Source organism: Pteropus alecto, unplaced genomic scaffold (assembly GCF_000325575.1).
Source record: "Pteropus alecto unplaced genomic scaffold, ASM32557v1 scaffold159, whole genome shotgun sequence".
Lineage (NCBI taxonomy): Eukaryota > Metazoa > Chordata > Mammalia > Chiroptera > Pteropodidae > Pteropus > Pteropus alecto.
In genome coordinates this window covers 714,710-739,398 of record NW_006443122.1, presented here as the reverse complement: position 1 = coordinate 739,398, position 24,689 = coordinate 714,710, and the positions used below count along the sequence as shown (strand labels likewise).

Genomic DNA, 24,689 nt, shown 5'->3' with positions numbered 1-24,689 from the left:
GAATGCCTTTTAAAAAATATTTTGCTGTATTTTATTTATTAATAAAAAATTTGGCATACATATATAAAAGATACATTTGAACAGGGCTCTAGATACAAAGAGAACACACACTTAAACACATATAGGAATATGCTAAATGCTCTTTTGAGATTGAAATGTGTCAGGTTCATAAGTGCTTCCCTTACCCTGCCACCCACTACTGCTCCTAGCTTCTGATTTTCGAAATGTGGTTTATATGTTTAAAAATAATAAAAAAAAGTTTATAGGTAAATAAGGTTTCAGAAAGCTCCTGTTGGAGAATAAATTTAGGTCACGATATCCCTTTCCTTTACAGATTAATCAAAGAAGTCAAAAACAAATTACTTCCAAGAACATATAGCTGCAGCTTACTGAAAGTACTTAAAAGAGTTCTAATACTAAACAACAAGCTTGGAAGAACACAGATCTTTTACCTGTTAGAAGCACTAAGACTACACTCTAGCTTTCTCAGGAGAAAACATAAATACTAAGAGAAAAGAGCAAATTTAAACCTATCTCCTGGCTAATAGGACCAGGCATTTAAGTGGTATGTAAATTTAGAAAAAATCCACAAGAATCGCACTCTATTAGGTGCAAAGTCTGGGCCTTGGAGTATCAGACCAGGATCCTACCTGCTGCAGTTGTTGCTGGTTGACTTGAGGCTCTCGGCGGGAGCCACCTTCCTCTTGCCCTGTATCCTCTTCTCCTCGAGATCCCTCCTTCTCTTTGCTCAGTCTCTCTCGAATCACAGGTTCTCCTCGGAGGATGTGGCACAGGATGGCCAGCATGGACTCAGCCATTCGCCCACCATACACCTTCAGGGGTTTCCGGTTCCACAGGTTTTTGATGCAGGTAAAGGCTGCCTGTAGGTCATTTGAAAAGTTGTGTGAAAATCACTTTGTCTCAGTTCAAAGCCCTGGGAGGAATAAGTCAAAGACCTATGGGATGGTCCTTCTACAATCAGTCCATGCCAACAACAAAATCCTAGGTCAGTACTGAGGGGGCCTAAGAAAGCACAGAGAAGGAGGCATTTAACTCAACCTGAGAGTACCAATCTGAGGTTTACAGTTCAAATATTTGTAACTACAGAAAATTCTTACATGGTCTCTATCTCCATCTGTCATGCAGCCCTACCTGGGAATAGGATCCGATGGTTCTCCAATCACCAAGTTATTTAATTAAGGAAGGTAAAACAGAGTGGGAGCTACCTAGTCAGCATGAGAAATTCCTCTTGGTTCTAGAATGCTGAATACTCACTTTCTGAGTTACCACAAGGAAGCGGAGGGCACTGAATTGTGGAAAGTTCTGGACACCTCCAGGTAATTTGGCAGGCAGTGAATGTGGAGATTCAAGCACCGTGGTGGGATTCACCATCTTCTCCACCAGCATAAGCCAAGCATCTAGGAATTCTCCTGTGCCGTCAGGTAAGTCTGAATGTTCTAATCCCTCAGCAACAGGAACTTTGCCTCCCATGGACAGAGCCCAATTGAAAGTTCTAAATTCAAATAAGAGAAGTATGTAGATAAAATATTAGTATTGTAGATGGGGAGTGTGTTGAAAGGACATTCAATAGGTTCCCAATCTCTAGATTGGAAGTACACGTCCACTCTCCTTGGAGCTACTGCTTCCAATCTGTCAAACATTTATTAGCTTTACCTTCTTTTGGTCTTTACCTTTATAGAGGTATTAACGACATGTTACATATGTCAGTTTAAGGTGTACAATGTGATTGATACACAGATATATTCTGCAAAATGATTACCACTTCTAGCATTACTTTTTGAAGTCAAAACAAACAAAAAAGGTGAAACTTAGCTTAAAATTCTGACCAAGAGAAACAGAGAAATTGTCATATTCAGAGAAACACCAGAAAAAGACAAATCTATTAGAAATATATGTACCAGCTATAGGAAACCAAACGAGGAAAAGAGACCCTTACAAACACCTCCGAGACAAGCTGAATCCCACCCTCCAAGGAAGATGGAGACAAATATAGCTAGTTCCTGGAACATAAACAGTTACCACCAGTGGGTGTCTCTATGTATCCTACTGTCACAGGATAGGTGACTTAGAGAGCTGTGGACTGCTAAGGCACACGGAAAAAACTAAACTCTAAGAAATGCTTCTCAGTGAAGCAACTTGATCCTTACTCAAAAAGAGCATTGTGGCCTCCAGAGCAGAGAAATTTCTGCAGCATGAGGTGGTAGGGATACTTCCTCTCATCAAACAGCATTGGGGATGTAAAGCCAACTGAACAGATGAAGAATGTCAGCCTGCAAAAGGGAAAAAGCAAAAATTTAACATCCTCTGAGGCAGACACAGAAGCAATGGGAAATTCACGTAGAGGCCAAGAGTAAAATTTAACATTGCACTAATTTGACTGACAGACTAACTGGAATGCAGGTGGGTAACTAGTCTGGTTATTAAAATTCCTAAGGTTTTAAGTAGGCTCCCACCTACCAAAAAATATAAGGTTATTGAAATGTAGTTTGAGTATAAATGCTTTAAAAACCTCTATATTCTAGACTAAGTAGAAATTGTATTTGGGGTACACATCTAAAGTAAACAAGAAACCACCAAGTCCTCTAATTCAGTGGCTTGCTCTCCATTTAAGTAGAGAAGGAATCAATTTGATTCTGTACCTTAAGTGGAACCTCACCTGAAGCGGGGAGTAGGTGTATACGGTGGAGGCTGCCATGACAAGCCCTTTGTGAGGAGCTTAGTGAGGGCTGAGGCTGTTGATCTAGCAGCTGGTGTTGGTGCTGTGGTGGTGCTGGCAGCATGATGGCTCCTTCTCTGACGGACAGGAGACCCGACACAAAGTTTAACAAGGAGTCCAAACAGCTCAGCAAGTGCTCGGCCTAATCTAGAAGAGGCTGGAATCCAAAAGTCAGAATAAGGCTGACAGCATTCTTAGTTTCATTTATAACAAACACATTACCATTAATCCATTTTTATGACTCACCTCTTCCACACAATACCCAGGAAATACTTGGACTTGTCCCTACATATGATAATCCAAAAAGGAAGTTCCATAGGAAATAAATGCCTCTTTTAAAGCGGGGGAAACAGAGAAGTATTTTGGCAATTAATATATAACAAATGTGAAAGACAAACAAGATAGGTACTCACACTGTTAGAGGAGGTATAAACTGAAACCAGATTTGCAGAGAAGAATATAGCAATAAGAACTAGTTAATAAGTAAATGATATTTATTGGATTATGGAGTCACTTAAAATGCCTACAGAGAACTTTAGAAATGGCAAAAAAGCTAGTGACTCAGACCAGAAAAGAACACCAAATATACGTATTGTTGTCTGATCACAACATTACATATATGGTCCCCAAAGGAAAAAAAATTGCTAGGAAAAGTATAAAAATTTTTAAGTGGCTTTCTTAAGGTGTTAGGTAGATAATAAGTATTTTAAGTTTTCATTTTTGCAGGATGCTTTATGGTACATATTGAACCAAAAAAGCAGAATCCACATATAAACATGTAAAAGGAAATGTATAGAAAAAGGAAAGAAAATAGGACTAAACATATTATATTTGGGTGTTAACTCGCTTTTCTTAAAATAGCTCTCTGTACTTGATACTTGCACTGCCTGGCTAGAGGTTGAATATGCCTAGACTCTGAAAACCTAATGCATCCAAACATTAAGTTTGTGCTTTTTCACCATCACCTTCAGGTGAATAGACAGCAAAGTGGCTCAAAGGTAGTCAGCAAGGATAACAGATGAAAATAAGAGGCCAGTAACCACAGAGCATAGACATCAAAAGCAGGTGTTGGACCCACACAGAAACCCCAGAATGTTCCAAGTTCATAGCAGTCCAAGAATCTAACAAAGAAAGGGGAGGTAAACATGAGCAATCTTCTTGGATGGTCGATTTTCCTTCAATTTAGGGTAGTGGTGATCGACTTTTTTTTTTCTTATTTATTTATTTACTTACTTCATTTATTTGTTTGTTTATTTACTTAATGGTGACATTGGTTAATGAAATCCAACGCATTTCAGCTTTACACTTTAACAATAAGGCACATATATATTTACACTGCGTGTTTACCTCCCATAGTTAGATTTCTTTCTGTCACCACATATTTGGCCTCCTTTACCCCATCTACCTCCCTCCTCCCCACTTTGACTTTCAAATTATACCAAAAGGAGTAGAAATAAACAAATTAGAATGGAAAATTCAAGGAGATTTAAGATAAAATGGAAACACCAAAGAACATTTTCTTCTTGCTTTTGGGCAGAGCTCCAGATTCCCAGGAGTTATGTTGTCACTTTCCTCTACATTAAGGTTTCAGAAAGTGGCAAATATTGAGGAACATACAAAATAAGAGTCCTCAAACATGGATATTACATTAAGGGGCAGAAGATGGCAAAGACAGATGAGTGTACATTTTTAATATGTTCTTGCATCACGTTAATGTAATCTCGACAGAGCTGCCAAAGTGAATTTATTAAAACACAAATCAACCACGTCACTTACTAGCTATGCTTAAGGGACAGAGAAAGGAAGAGGAGATGGTGAAATAGCCAGACAGGTAACTGGAAAGCAGAAGAGCTTAATACCTTCCCCCCCACCACACACACACACACCAAGAAAAGATCATTTCAAGAAGGAGGTGGCAGGTCAATTATCATACTGCAGAGAAGTGATAAGGGCACTGGAAAGTACCTTGGCAAGACATGGTAGAGGCAGAAGCCATTTGCAGTAGTTGAAGAATGAACAGGAGGGAAGGAATTAAAGCTAGGGAAGGGTAGATGGCTTTCAGGAAGCGAGATTCTCTTATCTCTGTAGCCCTAGCAGTTAGTACAAAGCATGTCACAGAGCAGACACTCACTAAAGTACACCTAAAAATGAACCACCAAAGTTTAAAACCACCTTACAGGAAATAACACAGCCTTACCAACCCAATTTGTTATAGGACTGGTTAAGGCTCTGAAAGCCAGAAAAGGGAGAAAAAAGGGAATCACTCACCTGACAATAAAGGCTTGATTTGCTTGATTCTGGCAGCCATGGCAGGTGTGATTTTAGATTTGCCCTTAGAGTCTGAAGCAGTAGGTTCATCTGTCTCCATAGGAGCCAATGTGTCACCATCAAGCCCAATGCCCTCCAACAAGCCTTGGGTAGAAGCATCCATACTTCCAGCTGCTGCATCCTGTTCTCCATCTGTAGATATGAGGGAAGCAATAAGACCATGTTGAGCCAGCACTTAACTGGTTCACTGTTGTGAAGAGTCCCAAGAAAGAGCTACCTGTGGTGCTTGTTATTCTTTAAATAAATGTCCCTGACATCCTAAATCTAAAAAGAAAAAACAAAAAATCCAAAACTCTACTGATATGCTTTCTCCTTAGAGCCCTTTAAAACTAATAATGACATTTTCCAATGAGAGCAGATGAACAGTCTTAATCCAGGGCTACTCTGGAAGACTACAGGCACTGCGTGACCCATGAAGTACCACTCACATGGACCAGTAGTCCCCAACCTTTTTGGCACCAGGGACCGGTGCTATGAGAATCTAATGCCTAATGATATGAGGTGGAGCTGAGGTGGTGATGACTGCAAATACAGATGAAGCTTTGCTCACTTGCCTGCCACTCACCTCCTGCTGTGCGGCCCAGTTCCTAATAGGCTACGGACTGGTACCCATGTCATAGACAACGATGTGCACAGTGTCCCCATGCTGTCAAGGTGCATGTACAGCTAGAATTTTATAGCTCATTAATAAACTCGAATGGAACATCATAGACTATCACTGTGGAAATATATTTCCTAGCTCCTAGCATTTAAGATTTTTGTACAGGAATGTGAGATATATCTTTTTAAAATTATTTTTTAGTGTGTGTGTGTGCGCTCTTAGATATCAAGAATTAGCTTTAGGTAAACTTTATAAAGCACATCAGATTTTCTAGAAAAACTATGTGAAAATAATATATGGATTGTTAAACAAGGCAATTCTTTCACAGTGAGTCTAATTTTGTTCTCAGTTCTTACCTTGTCAGAGGCATGTATATATTTTATTAATTGTTCCCTCTTCCATACTAATTGTAATATAAATCTTTATTTGTTGTTGCACAAGTTGTCTGCTTTATTACTTCCTATCTTTAGTAATTTCATTACAATTTTTAAGTATATTTGATAGTTTATACATAAAATCATCTTCATTGTTCTAACAGTTTATCAAATATATTTCCTCCCTAATGCAGAATACAAGAGGAAAAAAAACTTTCTAGAAAAGTTGTTTTTATTAATTTTAGGTTTGCTGTATTAAGGCCAGAAAACTGTGTACAATTTCTGCTTACTGAAATTTGGAACTTCTATTGTGCTATAACATAAAATCTATTTTCTAAAATAGCACCATCCAATAGAAACATGAAGTAAGTCACATATATTTTAAATTTTCTAATAGCCACAATAAAAAGCAAAAAGAAACAGGTATAATTTTTAATACTACAGTTTAATCCAATATAAAAAAATTTATTTCAACATGTAATCAAATATAAAAATTAAGGTTTTACATTTTTATACTAAGCATTTAAAAAAACAAGTACCTATATTATACTTTACAGCACATCCCAATCAAGACATTAAATTTTCATTAAAATAACTGATGTATGTTTATATTTGATACAATTTAGTTGGAAAAAAAGAAAAAGATTCACATACCCAAGTTGTTCCAAATATACTTAAAAGTCTTCGAAAAACTGAACAGGGTAACAGCTGTTATATTTAAATTAATAAAAATTAAACATTTAGTTTACTCCACCCAACCTAGAACCCTCATCTTAACTACATTTGCGACAACTCTATTTCCAAATAAGGTCATATTTTCAGTTGCTGGGGGGTTAGTGCTTCAACATATAATTTTTTGGGGGGCGGGGGGGAGATACATTTTAACTCATAGCACCCTTAACAAGAGGAAAGGATGAAAACGAGAGGGAGAGACAAAAAGAGAGCAAAAAAGGGGAGGAGGAAGGAGGGAGAATAAAGGAGGAAGAAAAAAATTCAGTTTCTGAGTTGTACTAGCCACATTAAAGTGTTCAACAGTCACACATGGCTAGTGGGTACCATACTGGACACTGTGGCTCTAAAGTGTTCCACAGACACTTAAAACAATCATTTACCATTTATAACCTATAAGATTAAGCTCCTGAAAAATAAGCATACAAAATATTAAAGTCTCACCATACCCTTTGATATAGTCATTTCTAGGAATCAATTTTACACAGATGTTCATTATTCAAAATAATACATTAGAAACTTAAGAGGAAATGATTAATTCATGGTATCTTTACATGGCAATTAATATTAAGCAAAAAGAAATCTACAATAGTATATCTAAGGTAATTACAACTATGTCAATAAAACATATCCTCAGGGAAAAAGATTAGGTAAACACTTCCAAAATATTGTTTTTGTGGTACAAATATGGGTGATTCTTTTTCTACTGCATCTTCTAATTTTTACCATTGTGTGAATATATTTTTACAGAAAAAATGAGTAAAAATAGTTTAATTTTAAAATAATTAAAAATTAATGAAAAGAAAACAATGAGGACAACAGATGATAAAGCTAACTAAAATTTCACAACAGACCTATAAAGACTAAGATAGAACATAAGAGAATGACTAAGATTTTAGTTTCTTGCAGTTACCTGATCTTTTTCCGCCCTGGGTCGTACCTGCCTTCTCATCCTTTGGAACCAGTTTCTGCATGTCCGCCTGGCCAAATTCACACCCAGATGGTAAGCTGCAACAAGAGAAACAATGAGCAAAACACCCTGGATAGCTCAACTCTTATGTTGTACTTGGTCTCTAACCCGCTTGGCTGACACTATCCCTTCCTATAGCAGGTTAAGTTAACCAAAGAGAACACCTGCAATGATAGAATTCCTGAGGTAGCACTCGATAAGGTTTCCAAATCCACTTTTTAGATCTACCTAACAACAGGACCAAATTTTAAATACCTACCATGTTCATTGGGATAGCAAACATGCACAAGATGACACTTTATAAGCAAGTCCCTAGGCTGGTAAGAGGGAAGGACAATCTATGGATTGAATGTTTGTGCCTCCTCAAAATTCATGTTGAAATCCTAACGCCCAATGTGATAGTATTAGTAGGAAAGGCCTTTGTGAGGTGCTTAAGTCATGAGGATAGAACCTGCACAAATGAGACTAGTGTCTTTAGTTCCTTCTGTCATGTGAGGATACATCAAAAAGTCTGCGGCCTGGAAGAGGGCCCTCACCCAACCATGCTGGCTGGCATCATGATCTCAGACTTCCCGCCTTCAGAACTGCGGGCAATAAATTTGTTTATATGCTCTCAGTCTGTGGTATTTTGTTATAGCAGCTAAAATGGACTAAAACAGACAAGGAAGCCTCTAAACTCTTTACTATACTCTTCTGTCCCTGACCAAAGCAATACTCCAGGCTCGCTAAGCTTAGTTACTGTGTTAAGACAGACAACAGAGATAATAAAAGAGATGACCATTCCCTTACCTGTTTGGGGTACACAGGGAGAGGAGGACAGTGCTTTCCCATACCAGGGAACAATACAGCTGGCTCAACTTGCTCAGAACACTCAGACCCAACTGAGAGCCCCACTGGTTTACAGAGATGGAACGAATTTCACTCTGCAACCAAATGTAAAAAAAAGTTGATCTTTGGGATGCCCTCTGAACAATATATACAAAATCAACTTTCAGCTATTTAGGAAGGATAAGGGGTTCTATTTTTTCTTCTTTATTATTCTCACAGTTGTCTATTTCGTCTGAATTTCCACATTTAAGATGACGGTTCCACAAGATATTCTCTTACTATATTTATAATCTGTCTCTAACATCCATTCTCATTGCCTTTTGTAAAATGAAAGACAAGAGTCATAGGCAACTCTTGTTTTTCTAAATCAAAGTTTTGTAGATTTACTGACAGCTTTCTAATATTTGGGTGGTATGAGGCACCCTCTTATTTCTTTATTTCAAAAAATATTTGAATTTAATTCCTTGAATTAAAATTTTCATTTTATTTTTATTTCATTTAATAAAGTCATGAAAATAAAACCTTAAGCTTTGTTATGTAGTCTATTTTCTAAGTAGTTTATGACTATGCTTTTCATTTGATTTGATCCGATGAACATACCCCTGGCTCAACAGCAAAAAATGTTACACCATTAATCTTTAGAACTGATTACTTGAGAACAAATGAGCACACACGCCTTTCTGGAACCATGAGAGGAATCTCACATGGATTACAGGCATAGGGTTTGATGACATTTAGGAAGCCTTGAGTAAGCTCTATTACCATTGACTTAAATGTTTTGTGGTCAAATTTCCTTCTTGCCATCCTATTTTCAGGCCTTCATGCATTTGTAGAAAGATTAAGAGGTAACAGGCCAGATGAGCACCCAGTTGAGGCTTGCCTGCTAAAATGGTTAACTATACATTCCAGTTGGGCTATATGGATGCTACAGATCTATTTGTTATTTACACCAACCTCTTCCACTCTCAAGAAGGTCTAGTTCACCAAACAAATTATATGGTCACCGACTTCTAATGAAACAAATACTAAGGAAAAGTGAAACTGGAGAGCAACTTGAAACACAAAACTAAGTCACTCACCAAAAAAAAAATCTCACCTTAAAACTGTTCTTTCAGCAGCTAGCCCATTTAGAACTGCTAAACACAGTAAGATGCCAAGTATATGCCCTAGGTATTTCACTGGCTTTAAACCAACATGTTTACCCCTAATATAGTTCTTACCTGTCCAACTCTGCAAGTATGAACAAACATCATGATGTAGGCATGGGCAGCAGTGAGTGCATGCAGTAGAGGTGTGGCCTGAGCCGAGAGGGTAGCATCAGCAACATTGCCAGCACAAGCCAGTTCTCGCAACAACACTGAGCCCCCAGGGGATTCAATTGGGCGGTGTAAAGGCTCCAAGGAAGAAAGGATGGAGTCCAACTGAAGGAGACCCTCCTGAAGGACTTTGGGTTCATGTGACAGTGTCTGAAACAAGAATAATAATTAAAGCATTAATGAACAGTGAACTCCATATGCATGTCTTTAATAGTCACAACAGAAGAAGTGGAAGACAAGTCTTGCAAATTTCAGACTTGGCCATGTTTTCTCACTTGGTAAATGGTAGAACCAAAATATGAATGCGTGTATGACATCCTTCACATCTCCTTTTAAAGCAACACATTATTTCTCCCAAATGGGAGGCTTTCAAATGTGGTAAGCCAATCATATTTAAAAGCTTGTGATGGCCAAAATGAAATCCTGTTATAGCCAGGACTCCATGCTATAAGATGAATTCCAAATTTTGCTCAACAGGGAGCAATGTTAGTCAAGGTTCCAGAGCATGGAAGTAAACCATTATTACAAATGTTCTTTACTTCCCACAATAAGAGAGACAGACAATTCTAGGATAGGGATCGGCTAGTCAATTTTTTTATGAGACAACTCAAGTATTATATGGCCCTTGTAATTTCTTTTTGAGCCTTCAGAAAAATCTGACAGTAAAACACTATCACTTGCTGTTCAAAGATATGAAAACATATGTGCCTTTCCTATAGATTTAAATAAATCTATTTATTCTCACACAGTATCTTAGAGGTAGGATAAAGATGGAGCAGTCCTTTCCCCTCTTGTAGTTATGAATAGCACTTAATTAAATATTCACACAGAGTAAAGCAAAATAAAACATTAAACACAGACATGTCATAATTATGGATCTTTCCAAGTCCGAAAGCAACTGGATTTGATTTTTAGCAGAAATTACTTATTACTGCACAACCCAGCTAATAAAAGAGCTTCACAGATTTAATGCAATCCCTATGAAAATCCCAATGACTTTTTTTTACAGAAACAGAAAAATCTCTCTTTAAATTCATATAGAATCTTAAGGGACTCCAAATAAGATACAACAATCTTGAAAAAGAATAAAGCTGGAGGTCTCACATGTCCTGATTTCCAAACTTACCACCACAAAGTTACAATAATCAGAAGTGTGGTACTGACATAAAGACAGACATCAAGACCAATGGAATAGAACAGAAAGCACCCAAATAAACCCTCACATACATGGTTGAATGATTTTTGACAAGGGTACAAATATGGAAAGGACAGTCTTTTCAACAAATAGTGTTGAGAAAACTAAATATTCACATGCAGAAGAATAAAGTTGGATTTCACTTTATACCATGTAAAAAATTAACTGAAAATTGATCCAAGACCTAAATCTAAGAGCTAAAGTATAAAATGCCTAGATGAAGCTACAGGGTAGCTTCACAACACTAGATTTGGCGATGATGTCTCAGATATGACACCAAAAGCACAAGCAACACAAGTTAAAAAAGATACACTGGACTTTTTCAAAACAAAAACCTTTTGTGAACCGAAGAAAACTATTAACAGAGTGAAAAGGCAACCCATGGAATGGGAAAGAAATATTTGTAAATCATTTATCTGATAAAGGACTAATATCTAAAAATATATAAAGAACTGCTATAACTCAACAGCAAAAAACAACACCATTAAAAAATGGGCAAGGGGGGGGTGGTTCCAACAGAGTAGTGGTTAGCACATCTGCTTTACATGCAGAAGATCTTGGGTTCGAGCCCCAGTGGAACCATGGTCCATACCCCGGGTGCGCCAGGCCCCAGGTATGCACCGCAAGCACGTGCGAGGAGATGCCCCGCCTTCAGAGATCCAGTTCTTAAGGGGAGGCAGCAACTAAGGGTGGAAGTGTGTGTGTCTGGGGGGAATTAAAAAAAAAAACAAAAAACAAAAACAAAAAAAGGCAAAGGACTCAAATAGACATTTCTCCAAAGAAGATATTCACAAAGCCAATAAGCACATGAAAAGATGCTCAATATCATTAATTAGAGAGATGCAAATCAAAACCACGAGATCTTGCTTCATACCCACTGGTTTGGCTACTATCAAAAAACCCCAGAAAATAACAAGTGTTTGGTGAGGATGTGGACGAATCGGGAACCCTTGTGCACTGCTGGTTGGAATATGAAATGTGGAGCTTCTGTGGAAAACAGTAATGGTAGTTCCTCAAAAAATTAAAAACAGAACTACCAGAACTACATATGATCTAGCAATCCTACTTCTGGGTATATAACCAAAAGAACGGAAATCAGGGTCTTGAGTATGATCTCGCCGAATATGTGGAATCTAAAGAAGTCAAACTCATAGAATCAGAAAGTAGAATGACGGTTGCCATGGGGCTGGAGATGTTGGTCAAAGGATACAAACTTTCAGTTATAAGATGAATAACTTCTGGGGATCTAATGTACAGCATGGTGACTACAGTTAATAATACTGTATTATTATACACTTCAAATCTAAGAGTAGATCTTAAGTGTTTGCATCTCACACACGCACATAAGCAATCTTGAAATATTCACACCCACGTTCACAGCAGCACTAATTCACAATAATAGCCAAGAGGTGGAAGCCCAACTGTTTACTGATGAATGAGTGGATAAATAAAATGTGGTTTATACACAGAATGGAGTTAATACAGCTTTAAAAAGGAAGAAATTGTGACATGCTACACAATGGATGAATCTTGGAGACATTATGCTAAGCAAAATAAGCCAATCATAGAAAGACAAATACCATATAAATTGCACTTACATGAGGTACCTACAACAGTCAAATTTATAGAGACATAAAGTAGAATGGTGGTTACCAGGAGCAGGGAGGGAGAGGGGGGTGGGGAGTTGTTTAATGGGTATAAGAATTTCAGTTTTCCAAGATGAGAAGAGTTGTGGAGATGGGTTGCACAACAGTGTGAGTACGCTTAACACTACTTGAACTGTATGCTTAAAAATGGTTAAAGTGGTAAAAATGTTATGTGTATTTTACCACTTTTAATATAAATAAAGGAACTTCACATTTTGGCAAAATTTGATAAACTACAGGTCAATTATGCTTAAAATATATGACTATAAAGTTTGAAAAAGAAAAAAATAAACAGCTAAACAATACCAGATTGTGTTAAACACATCCATGACAAAGGATGATACACTAATAAAACCTAGCTTCAAAGCTTTCTCAGAGATACTCCCTTCCAATAAAATCAAATGTTAAAACTATATACCAACTAAACCCAGAAACAAAGAACAAACACTTCAACTTTTCAGTGAGAAATAATGTGGCAGACTATTACAGTCACAAAATTCACTTGTAGTACACAACCACAAATTTCATCACTATTTTTCTGGTGAAGGTAAAAGGAGACCACAGTAAAAACATGTATACAAAAATATTGCAATATTGACTTCTAAAAAGAAATGAAAATATTCGGCCAGATGCTTCTTACCAATATGGATTTGCAGACACCTGCAACAGCCTGACAGGCTGCAGATGTGGGAAAGTCAATGGGCAGATTGGGAAGACCCAAAATGGTAACCAAAGGCAAGAGTCCTTTCTGATTCACAAATTCCTGGCAGTGGTCATCTGTTGTATTGTTGCTCAGAATAGATTCCACAAATTTCATCTAGGTAATGAAAATTTTTAAAAAAAGTTAGAGCCTGACACTTGGAACTAAAAGGAAAGCTTGAAATAAGGACAGGGGTAGCCTTGTAGTCACAAAAAACAGTATTTTCTAGAATACAAAAAAAACTTCAGGTAAACAGGGATAGATATATGATATGGACCCTAAACATCCAGAAAATAGGAAATAATTACAACTTCTTCCCAATCTACTTTTTCGGCCACACCTAAAGTCATATAATTTGAGAGCACAGAGAGGTTAAATGACTTGATGAGGGCCACACCATGACTTAGTGGCAGAATCAAGTCTAATCTCTTAATTTCCTCATTTAGTGCTCCTTTGCATGATAATGTATTGCCTCTCCCCTGGAAGCAAACAGCACGGATACTTTCCCTCAAATGTACTCATAATGCAAATGAAACCTAGAACTCTGAAAGAGTGATTCGGACCAAATAAATAAAGCATTTTGTAAGGGTAAAGAAAGTAAAATGTGGGCAACAAACACATAGCCAACAAGAGAAACCACCTCTCGAAGTCTTGGAAGTGCTTAATGGGCTAGAACAAATGCTAAGTGGGCTCCTTTATAAGTAAACAATTATGGGAAAAGTTGAACTCTTCACTTTTTCCTGTGAGACACACAGGAAGTTAAAAGAAAAGGCCACATTAATTTTTCTTTTAAAAAAGAAATTCATGGGAAAAAATATGTGTTGGACACATTCAAAGAACAGAAAATTGGGAATATCCAAAAAGGGGAGAGCATTGGCTAATTTGTGGCAAACCAGTCTCACAGAACAAGGTTTGCACATCTTTCCCCACAGCTCTGTACTTTAAGGGCCCTAGTGAAAATAAAAACACAGAAATCACTGGACTATTTGGTAACCCCATACATTTTCCAGAAAAGCACACACCTTTACCCCACCATGAATCTTACCACATTAAGGATGTAATCCATGAGGGGAATAGGAATACGTTCCTCTGTACCAACAACCCTGTTAAGGGAGAAAAGAGTGAGTTACACAGAAATTCAAAATACCAGTGCAAGAGAACAAAGCGAGGAAAGGAAGCAGCATGAAATTCTAGGCCTTTTTCTAAGTTAGACTTATAGCCTTGAGAGATAGAGAGAGAAAATATATATGGTATAGCACAGAACAAAAAAGAGCTAAAATCAATTCTGCAGCTAGCCTGCCAAGGTTGAGAACAAAAGGAAAAATCAAGCCTTCACAAACTCAGCATCTGTACATGTCTCAAAAGAAATGACCTCATCTTAGGCAAACTACCATAGGATGAATTCATCAATATAAAAAAAAGAAAGCAAGTTCAATTAAGAGACTATTCAAACACTGGCTTGAAGAAAGGAGCTAGAAAAAGAAACAAATTCATAAACATCTTACCCTGTTCTTGCATCAGGTTTAAAGCAAAAAATGTGAGCAAAAAATGGAATTTAATTTGCTCAAAAATCTCATGCTTAGATTGACAAACCACTCAGAACAAAATTGGTCAAAGATGAAGCCAACGCTCAAGGCCTCCTTCCCTAACAATCTGTGCGTGTGTCACAACAGTTTCTGAAGTATCCAAAAACTGTTGATCAGGTCTTTTGCCTCAGTTGCTTCAATGCTGTACTGCAGATGAAAAGGCTGCAATAATGCAACAGCCACAGAGAATGCAGCCTTTAGCCCAATGGCTACATCTTGGCATTTGCAAGAAATAAACAGAAGGGAAAAACCCATAAAGTATATTGAAATGAAACAAAATCTACTTCAAAGATAAACCTCAAAAAGGGACAAAACTTGAGTCAAATAAGGAGCACTTTAGATACAGGACCCTGGAATAGATTTTAGGTAAAAAGCAGAGATGGAAGAAGGAAGAGGTAGTGGGAGAGAGAGGCAAGAAAAGTTGTTAAGAAGCCAATAGTTCTCATCTCTGAGCAAGATAAAATGTGAACAAAGGTTTGCCAGGCACAAAGACATTTGGCAGAAAAATCTAGACTGGTAAAGAGAGTAGAAAGGCATAACGAATGGCTCCACTGACGAAATATTCAGAGCTAGGGATTGAGTAGGATGCTGTGAATATGCTCAATGAAGAATTTGGGAAAGAACTTTGTACAAAAGGAGAACCCAAGAGCTAGAAGTGAAATGATCCATGGGATAATCACAAACTTTTATTTGATTATAAAGTTCCCCCCTGGGAACCACTGCAGCATTCTCTGCAACTTACACCAATATATCTACCCCAGCTGGGTTGCACCTCCTTGGAAAGAACCCAGAGATTCATCTCTACAGCTAAGAAGCAAAGGTGTGGCTCTAGCCCAATGAGACACCCGCCTCTGTGCAGAAGTCAAATATAATGGCAAAGAGCCAAAGCAACACCATGAAATGGGACCCAGGTACTTCCTTCATTTGCTAAATGGAAGTTAGGGAGAAGAACAAGAGAGAAAACTAACTGACAGAGGTTCTTAATCCAACTCCAGGAACACATTTGTTCAATAACGACTATTCTCCCTACTCTCATCTTTGGCTTCCAAGTTCAGGATGTCATATAGGAATAGTAAAAATAAAAATGATCATCTCTCTGAAGCACAAATCCCCCTACCAAGTGGTTTTAAGAGAAGGCATTCTCATATTAACCTCATATGAAACTCTGACCCACAGCATTTTTCAAACAATGAAAGACTGCAATCCTATGATGAATGAAAAAATTTACCTTTACTTTCAAATTAAAAACTTCCTGTCTCTCCCTCCTTCTCTAAAACATGTACACATTTCCAAATTTGATTTTAGTCTGGTCAGTTTTACATGTGTATTTATGGTACTGAAACCCTTAATCAGAAGTAAAGGAAGATTCCAATCGAGAAGCATATAGTACAGTGTATAATACAATAGATCTCATGGGTTTCTTGGGGTGGGGTAAGGGAAATGAGGTCTTTCTTCCAGCTCTTGAAGAAACATAGCTGCCTTTGGTAAAGAAGCCTTCCAAGTGGGCCATGATTCAGGGAACAACTCCTTCTCTGCATTCGCTGCCTTTAAAGCCCAGACAGATGCTATTCAAGTTCCTAAGACCACATGAATTTACATAACCCATATCTTTTAAGTTGTTCAGAATAGGCGGTTAAGTTAGGCAAAGTAAATGGAATTGACTACAAAATAAACTATGTCGCCCCAACTAAAACCCTTGGTTACTTACTGGCAAGTATATTCATCCCCTGCAATATCAGTTTTGCTGAGATCAAATGATGTTGAAGGCAGAAGAGGCCAAAAGGCAAGCATTTAGAACCACCTGTGATGAAACTCTGAATGCAGAACAGAACTTCATGTATGTGGGGTAGACTATAGTACCTAAGTTTCCTTATTTTGGATCTCTAACACAAAATCATGTATCTCAAGATCGAATACAAACATCATTTTCAAATACTAGCTGTGGATTTTGGGAAAAAATAAGGGAAAAGAACAGTCTGAGCCTGGAAAAAAAATGGAAACTCGAAAGTCCATCAACAGGTAAATGGATAGACACTGTAGTATATTCATAGAATGGAATACTACTCAACAACGAAAAGGAACAACCTACTGATAGATGCAACAACACAGATCTCAAAACCATGTTGAGCAACAGAAGCCAGAAATAAGAAAGTACATATACCGAATATACACATATAAGGCTCCATTAACTCTATTTATATGATGTTCTAGAATAGGCAAACTTATCCTATGATAGAAGTAACTAGTTACCTTATCTTAGGATGGAGAAATATAAAACTTAAAAGCTGTGCAGTTTATTGTACAGAAGTTATACCTCAATAAAAAATACTGGAAAAAATTTACTCATATGTGTATTTAAGGCATTGGAAAACAGACAAGGGCATGAAAGACAGGGATTTTTTTTGGAGTCCCACTGAAAAATTTTGTGTTTGGGGGGGTGGGGGTGGGTATGAACAAGAGTTTGAGAAGATGGCACACACTGCAATTTTTTCTAAGCTTCTTCCCATATTAGCAGAAAGTATATACCAACTCCCATCACAACTGCCTGAAATAAGGAGATAAAAGAACTTCCCCTTTAATATACTGTAGCTTTCAAAATAGAGGTTGAGTTTAAGACAGTCTCTTGCTTTACCTCCTAGGCTTAATAATTCATGTAGTGACCCAATTGAGGCTTCTGAAGGTGGCAGGAGTGGAAAAGTGTATGTATCAACATTTGTGAGACTCTTAGGTACGTTATGTTAGTGAAGTAGTGACAAACATACAGACCACGGAGAGTAGAGAAAAATATCTACTGTGGAACAGCAACTACTAGAGTCCTCTGCAGCCCTAGAAAATACACTGTGGTAGAGTATTAATGCTGTATTTTTACTATTTAACACTGTGGTAGAGAATTAATGCTGTATTTTTACTATTTCTTCATTGTCATTCATGTTTCATTAGGGCCAGCTCTCTTGGCATTTAAGACTCAGGGAATCTTTAATTTAATGCTCTTGATTCATTCCATTGACCCACGAATAAACATTTATTGACTGATTATCTACTATATAAAAAGTAATTGGGATACATTTTTGAATGAGATATTGTCCCTGCCCTGAAGGAGCATACAGATTAACAAGAGAAGCTATTAGAATATATAAATAATTTTAATAAAACTGTTGGGAGAACATAAATGATCAACTTCCTATTTGTGACACATTATATCACAAGAAAATCATGGAGAGTGAAGAAACACAAGGGCTTGAGAAAATGTCAATATACCATGTACAGCTTGAAACCTGGGCATGTTAGATCTAAGGCAGCTGTAAAATGTCCAGGTAGAAAAGAAGTTCTATGCGGATGAATGCATACATCTTGACTCGCCACCGCCACCGCCACCGCCACCGCCACCGCCACCACCACTCATGTTTAAGAAATCTTTTCCTTGTTTGTAAACAGGAGAGGGAACCCTATCACAGCAGGGCGGCTGACAATCAAAGGCAAGGCAAGGAAGGAAACACCGAGATTCTGACTCATTTGCAAATATTTTTGCTTTCTTTCAGGGTGTCCTCCTCTTCCAGAAAGAGAACATTTTAATTAAAACACACACACACACACACACACACACACACGCACACGCACACGCACACGCACGCACGCACCACAGCTAGAATATAGGGCTGCCTACTCAGACAAGGGTTAAGCTATCTGCTCCACAAAGCAATGTACTTAATGTCTCTCTTCCAAAACAATAACAACAAAACCACTCATACCAGAAGGCTCAATATTTCCTAGAGTTCCAAGAGGGAACACCGGTTTTGGAATCTAGGCCTTTGTTTCTGCTGTCCACTCCACCATAATCTTCTCATAAGTCTCAAGCTCAAACTCAGTCATAGATAGCCACACCTAAAATGCTCAAGCTTCTCTCAGAACTACTTATCTATACACCAAAAAGAACACTACTAAATGAGTGAATGCATGACTGTCCAGAGAGATCACATCCACTTGTAGCATAAAAGTGATTAAAAGTTATAGGTACAATAGTCATCCACTATCAGCCAGCAGTCTTTAAGCCCAGATAGTAAATTTTTATGTAAAATGAATCTCAAATATAAAGGAAAAATCTACTCTGGTTAAAGTCATATAGTACATTCCAAAGCCTTCTGATACGTGTAGAATAGATAGTAATCAAAAACACAAGCCAACCAAAAACAAATCTCCATACTTCTTAAGGACTCCTTAGGAGACAGGCTTCAAAAGTGCAATGCATTCCATATGTGCTCACTTATGGAAACAACCAAACGGCCGATGACATGGAACACCAAATCAACAACAAGTCCTCTGAGGAAAGCCCAACATATAATGATATAATGAATTTTGATTCAATTTCATGAACAGCTTTGAAGAGAGTATGCTAAGGCAACCAATACAATTAAATACCAAAGCACAAATGACACATGAGATTCAAAGAAAAAAAAATCTATAGACTTCTTGGGCCAGAAGAACCTTATAATGATTTATTCCAATTCTCTTATAGATGAAAACAACATGCCCAAAATCACAAGGCTAGTGAACCTGTCTTGCAAACACTTACTGCTGATTAGGCTCAGTTTCATTCTGCTGGGTAGAATTAAAGCTCTGCATGGCCTGTACTTCCTCTTCCTCCTCATCCTCACTAGAGGCCTCTTCTGCAGCATGGTTAGACCTTGGGGGAGGAGCAGTGGCAGTGCCATCAGCCTTCTGGATTGATGGCTTCTGACAGATGTATTTAGGGTCTCTCCCGAGATTACAGATTTCTTCAAGCAACTGAAAGGCACAGGAAATAAGATTACTTATTAATAATTAAGGAATGGGGGGGGGGTGACTGACATTTTTTGACCATATGTGCTACACACATGTTATATACACCATTCCTAAAATGTAGTCATTAACCCCATTTCACAAACAAGGGAAGTGAAGTTCTGTGAAGTTAAATAACTTGTTCAGGATCACATGGTTTACTAAGTAACTGACTGATCTGACTCCATGTCCTAATTCACCAGGCATAAGGAACTCATATACTAGTTTCGACAATCCTAATATGCAACTGGCAGGGCTAGTAAATGTGGGAAAAATCAAGAAACAAAGACTAGAAAGGGAAATAAGCTTTTTTATATTTCTAAATCAACATTTACAAACAGAAGCTAAGCCTTGGCAACTTGTTAATATCCTATATAAGAAAGCAACAGTCAAGTAACTTTTTTTGGGAAGATGGGCAAAGGACCAACCCAAGGACATGGAGAAAAGAAGGCAGACATATCCTCTTACAGGCATAGTCCAAGAATCCAAATGACCTCCAGAAGGCCAAACCTTTTTCTAATAATTCCTCATTCCCTACTCTCTCGTGCCCACGGTCATAACCTATCATTTTCCATACCTTGATGATCGCAGTTGTTGCATCTGTTTTGAGGGTGGGCTGATGTCTCATAAGCTCATCAACAGCACTCCCCAGGTTGGATGCAGTATCCCCTTAAAGCAAAAAATGAACTGTTAGAAAGACTGAAGAAAATAGAGCTTGAGCTATTTTCTGTGACAATATAAGAATGAAAGAAGAAACTGAGCTGGTGGTTGTGATTTTCTAATTCCGTGCTTTCTCAAATGAATTCACACCAATCTCGGCAACCAAATCACTAGGGAGTAGGAAGGAACTTTATCAGCCTAGTAAATGTTTAAAAGTAATTATGTATGCTACATTCTACCCTGGCAATCTCTACTATTGAGGTTTGAACTACTATTGCAGAGTGAAAAGAGAAGAAAGAAGCATAAACCATTAACCCTCTGGCTGTGCCAGTAAAGAATGATAGTGACTAGAATGCTACAGTGGTGGCTGAAAGCATGAAGCACATTTTTGAAAACTGGATTCTTTTTGGAGCCCTACTTTCCTTCTATTCAATGATCTAGTCTCAAACACAATGCCAAGAAAACCTATTCATTTGTGACTATCTTAGGGACTTGGATATTAGAACCTAAGATTATCAGGATCAACATCTTGGGACTCCATATCTCGTCTTGCTGCAGACTACATGGTAGATCTGGAAATCTACCGTTGCTCTCTAATACCCATTTCTCACCAGCACCAAGACAATACATTTAACAGTGAACTGTTGAGAAGCATAGAAATATTATGAGCAGAGGCTAAGAATGAAGTATTCTTTTCTACATGCAATTTAATGTATGGTGATAATTCCCATTACGCTTAGCACTCTTAGCCAGACAAATGATGCGAGATCAAAGAAGAAAGGTTTCTTTGCCAATTGTTGGCTGGTTAATCATCTAAAAATCTTGGCATACCCATAAACCAACTATTTATTGTAAGATAAATCCTGGTGACTTACCAAGGGGATCAGAACTCCTCCTCCTCCGCATAGCTGGGAGGTAATCTGGAGACAGAAGAACTTTGAAAAGACGTTCAAAAGGCTGACACTGTACAAATGACTGGAGACCTCTTGCATTCAAGCAGAGTGCACTAAATACATTAGGGAGGGAACCAAGGACCTCACGGGTAGCAGGAACCTAGAGAAAAGATAAAGTGAGTTTGAAGACATCTAAAAGAATTCAGATGTAGATGCCAAGAAACTTTGGCCAAGGGTACAGCACAAAGAGATATAAAAGATCTTGAACAGGCCCCAATTAGTTTCAATACTACAAACAGAAGAGAGGATTTTCATGCCACAAGACTGCTTTTTAAGTATATATGTGTGTATGTGTGTGTTTTGCAGGGAGTATTCTTTACAGAGGAGCAGAAAGGACTCACATCTTTGATAAGCAGTGCATGCAGCATGACATCTGTTAATCCATTGTCCTGCAGTGAGGAGAGCAGTGATGGTTCTTGAAATACAAATACAGTCACCACTTCAGTAGCTTAAAAAAAAGAGAGAAATATGAGAAACTGAGGTTCTTCATAGGTATAAAAAAGAAAAACTCCAAAGGCTTAAAAAAAATACGAAATGTAAAACAATTTAAATGCTTGTGCTTACCATGAAATAAAAGTTTCTAATACTGTTCATCAGAGATTAATCATTATTAAGAATTTAGTGACTACCCTTTAAGATTTTCATGGGCAACATACAGGCATGACAACTACAGTTAATAACACTGTACTGGACACTGGAAATATGCTAAGAGATTAGATTTCAGGTGCTCATCACAAAAAAAGTAACTACGTGAGATGTTAATTAGCTTGACCGCAGAAATCATTTCACTATGTATATCAGATCATGTCGCACACCTTAAATATGTACCATTTTATTTAAAAATTATGAATAAAAAGCAAAAGAAAATCAGGATTTTATAGGGATATTGTTATACAAATGAAATTATATTGCTATACAACTTGTTTGGTTCCAGTTGTAATGTATACTGTATAATCTCCTTTATCTTTCTGTCACTACAACTCATTTGACTTGAACGCACTGGCTGCATACTATTCCACTAAATACATGTACCACCATGTATATAAACCAGTCTACAATCGTGAGAATTGAAAAACCTAAAAATATACCCTTTGTCGGCTTATACAGGAAAAAAAATCTAAGGTGAAACAGCAGGTGGTTTGCTGGGTTAAAGTGAACATAAACTTAACTGATGAAAATAGACAAAATGTATTTGTAAAAAGCCTTTTCAACAATTTAAAAATATCATCAGAATTGTTAAGAGTCTTTGGGTATCAATCTGACCAATTTCTGACAATATAGTATTTAGAAATGTGCCGTCAAGACTACTATCAATGCTTCTTTCTAGAACATGCCAAAAACTCTACAAGAAATAGTATAACATTAATGCATTCATTAAAAAAGTAACCAAAAGAGAAGCTAGAAGGAATTAAAAGAAAAAAAGCAGAATTTAGTTAAACTGTAAGTAAAAAGCACAAATGATTAAAACCAATAACTAGCCCTCTGAAAAAACTGAGAAAGCATACAAGCGTGTGGGAAATCTAATAAAAGGGAACAATATATATTAGCAATCAAAATAGATTTAACTGGATTCAGAACAAAATTATTTTACAAACTATATGCTAACAAGTGAAATGCAATGTGTTTCTACAAAAATGTCATAAAAATGGACTCCTCAGAAATAATAACAAAGCAGATTTGATCAATACCCACAAGAACTTTTAAAAGTAAAAAATACCAAGTAGCTGGAAGGCACTAACCAACAGCTTTAGATGAGTTTTATTAAACCTTCTAGGAGCAATTAAGACAGGTTTTCCAACTCATTTTGAGATTTTTAAGACTTTGATTTTAAAACCTGACAAACAGTACATATATATATATATACGATATCCATAAACCACATAAAAAATAAACTTGTAACACTGATGCCTGAAATCTAAAAGAAACCAAAGGATTTTCAGTTCAAGATGGTGAACAGAGTACCTCTCATCTATTTCAAATGCCACTGAAAATGGCAGAGATGACAATTATTGGGGACCAATGACTGTCAATGGCTTTTGAGATTTCTGATGAGTTATAAACTTGTGGAAAATGTAAGTCCTTTTTTGGGGTCCTGTTATATAACAAACCCTTCCACTGACTTTCATTTGTACAAATGTCTGAATTCTAAGGGGTTATTAAAATTGAGTATTCATAAACTAAAATTTGTTTTCTAGTAGGTTACAAAAACATCAAATCTTATTTTACATAAGTCTAACTCTATGTTGTAATGCTACTGTGCAAAGAAATATTTCAAACTCTCTGTTAAAACTAACGTATGACCAAGAATTAAAATTTAAAAAGGGCATACACGCAAAACCAATCAGCTCCAGAAAGAACTAAGCAACTGACTACTCAAAGTAATGAAAGGTAACTCTTAATTTGAATCTAGATTAAAATTCTAGAATCTACAAAACCCATAAAACAGCAATGATCTGTTGAGACAAAGGGTCTCTTAAGAATAAGGAACTAGTTGAAAATTAAAATCATTTGTAAAAATAGTTTCAATAGCATAACTGGCATCTTGAAAGACTATACAGAGAAATTATCTCAGAAAGTAAATGACATGAGGTCAATATGGTAAGATTACCAATTATACAATAGGGTTTCTGGGAGAGAACATATAAGTTAAAAGGAACCAAAAAAATTTTCCTGAAGCAGGAAAAAATATTCAGATTTTTAAAAGGGCTTAGCCAAGTGCTAAGAGAGAACACTGAGAAGAATTAGAACTAAAAATACCCCAGTGAAATTTGTGAACTGCAAGATGAAATTACCTACGGAACAAGAACCAGTTTAACAGCATGGTTACCTACAATATGTAATATTAGAAGACAGTGAAGAAATGTCTGCAAAATTCTGAAAGAAAAGTATAACACATTAAGAACTACCCAAAGATGTACTCTAACAAAATTAAATATTGAATCAGAGAGGAAAGGTCAAAAAGGTTACTAAAAAAAAAATGGTGAGAAAGGAGTGAAGTAAAGGCAGCTGAAGGTTTTACTTTGTCCAGTTTGACAGAAGACAGGGTAAGAAAATTTAAAAGTTTAGATGCCAATAAAAATGATATAAGGATAACTATTAAAAAAAAAAAGGAGTCATATTACAAAATGACAGTAATCAAAAGGGCATGGTATTGGCAGAAAAACAGACACACGGATCAGTGGAACAGAATCGAGAGTCCAGAAATAAACCCATATTTATATGGGCAAATAATTTTTGACAAAAAAGCCAAA

At 37.1% G+C, this 24,689-nt stretch overlaps 1 protein-coding gene across 1 annotated transcript in view; it reads right to left on the bottom strand.

The window, feature by feature from the left end:
* Positions 1-24,689, bottom strand: part of HUWE1 (HECT, UBA and WWE domain containing 1, E3 ubiquitin protein ligase) — a 155,140-nt gene that overhangs the window by 53,643 nt on the left and 76,808 nt on the right. Inside the window, exons 21-34 of the mRNA XM_015597907.2 lie at positions 21,780-21,886; positions 21,361-21,538; positions 20,403-20,494; positions 19,581-19,792; positions 14,470-14,527; positions 13,365-13,541; positions 9,788-10,033; positions 8,529-8,662; positions 7,683-7,777; positions 5,006-5,197; positions 2,678-2,894; positions 2,169-2,291; positions 1,276-1,513; positions 651-881 (exon numbers count right to left, since the gene is read on the bottom strand). Of these exons, the coding sequence (XP_015453393.1) occupies positions 651-881; positions 1,276-1,513; positions 2,169-2,291; positions 2,678-2,894; positions 5,006-5,197; positions 7,683-7,777; positions 8,529-8,662; positions 9,788-10,033; positions 13,365-13,541; positions 14,470-14,527; positions 19,581-19,792; positions 20,403-20,494; positions 21,361-21,538; positions 21,780-21,886 (2,300 nt within the window). The remainder of the gene's footprint in view (positions 1-650; positions 882-1,275; positions 1,514-2,168; positions 2,292-2,677; positions 2,895-5,005; positions 5,198-7,682; positions 7,778-8,528; positions 8,663-9,787; positions 10,034-13,364; positions 13,542-14,469; positions 14,528-19,580; positions 19,793-20,402; positions 20,495-21,360; positions 21,539-21,779; positions 21,887-24,689) is intronic.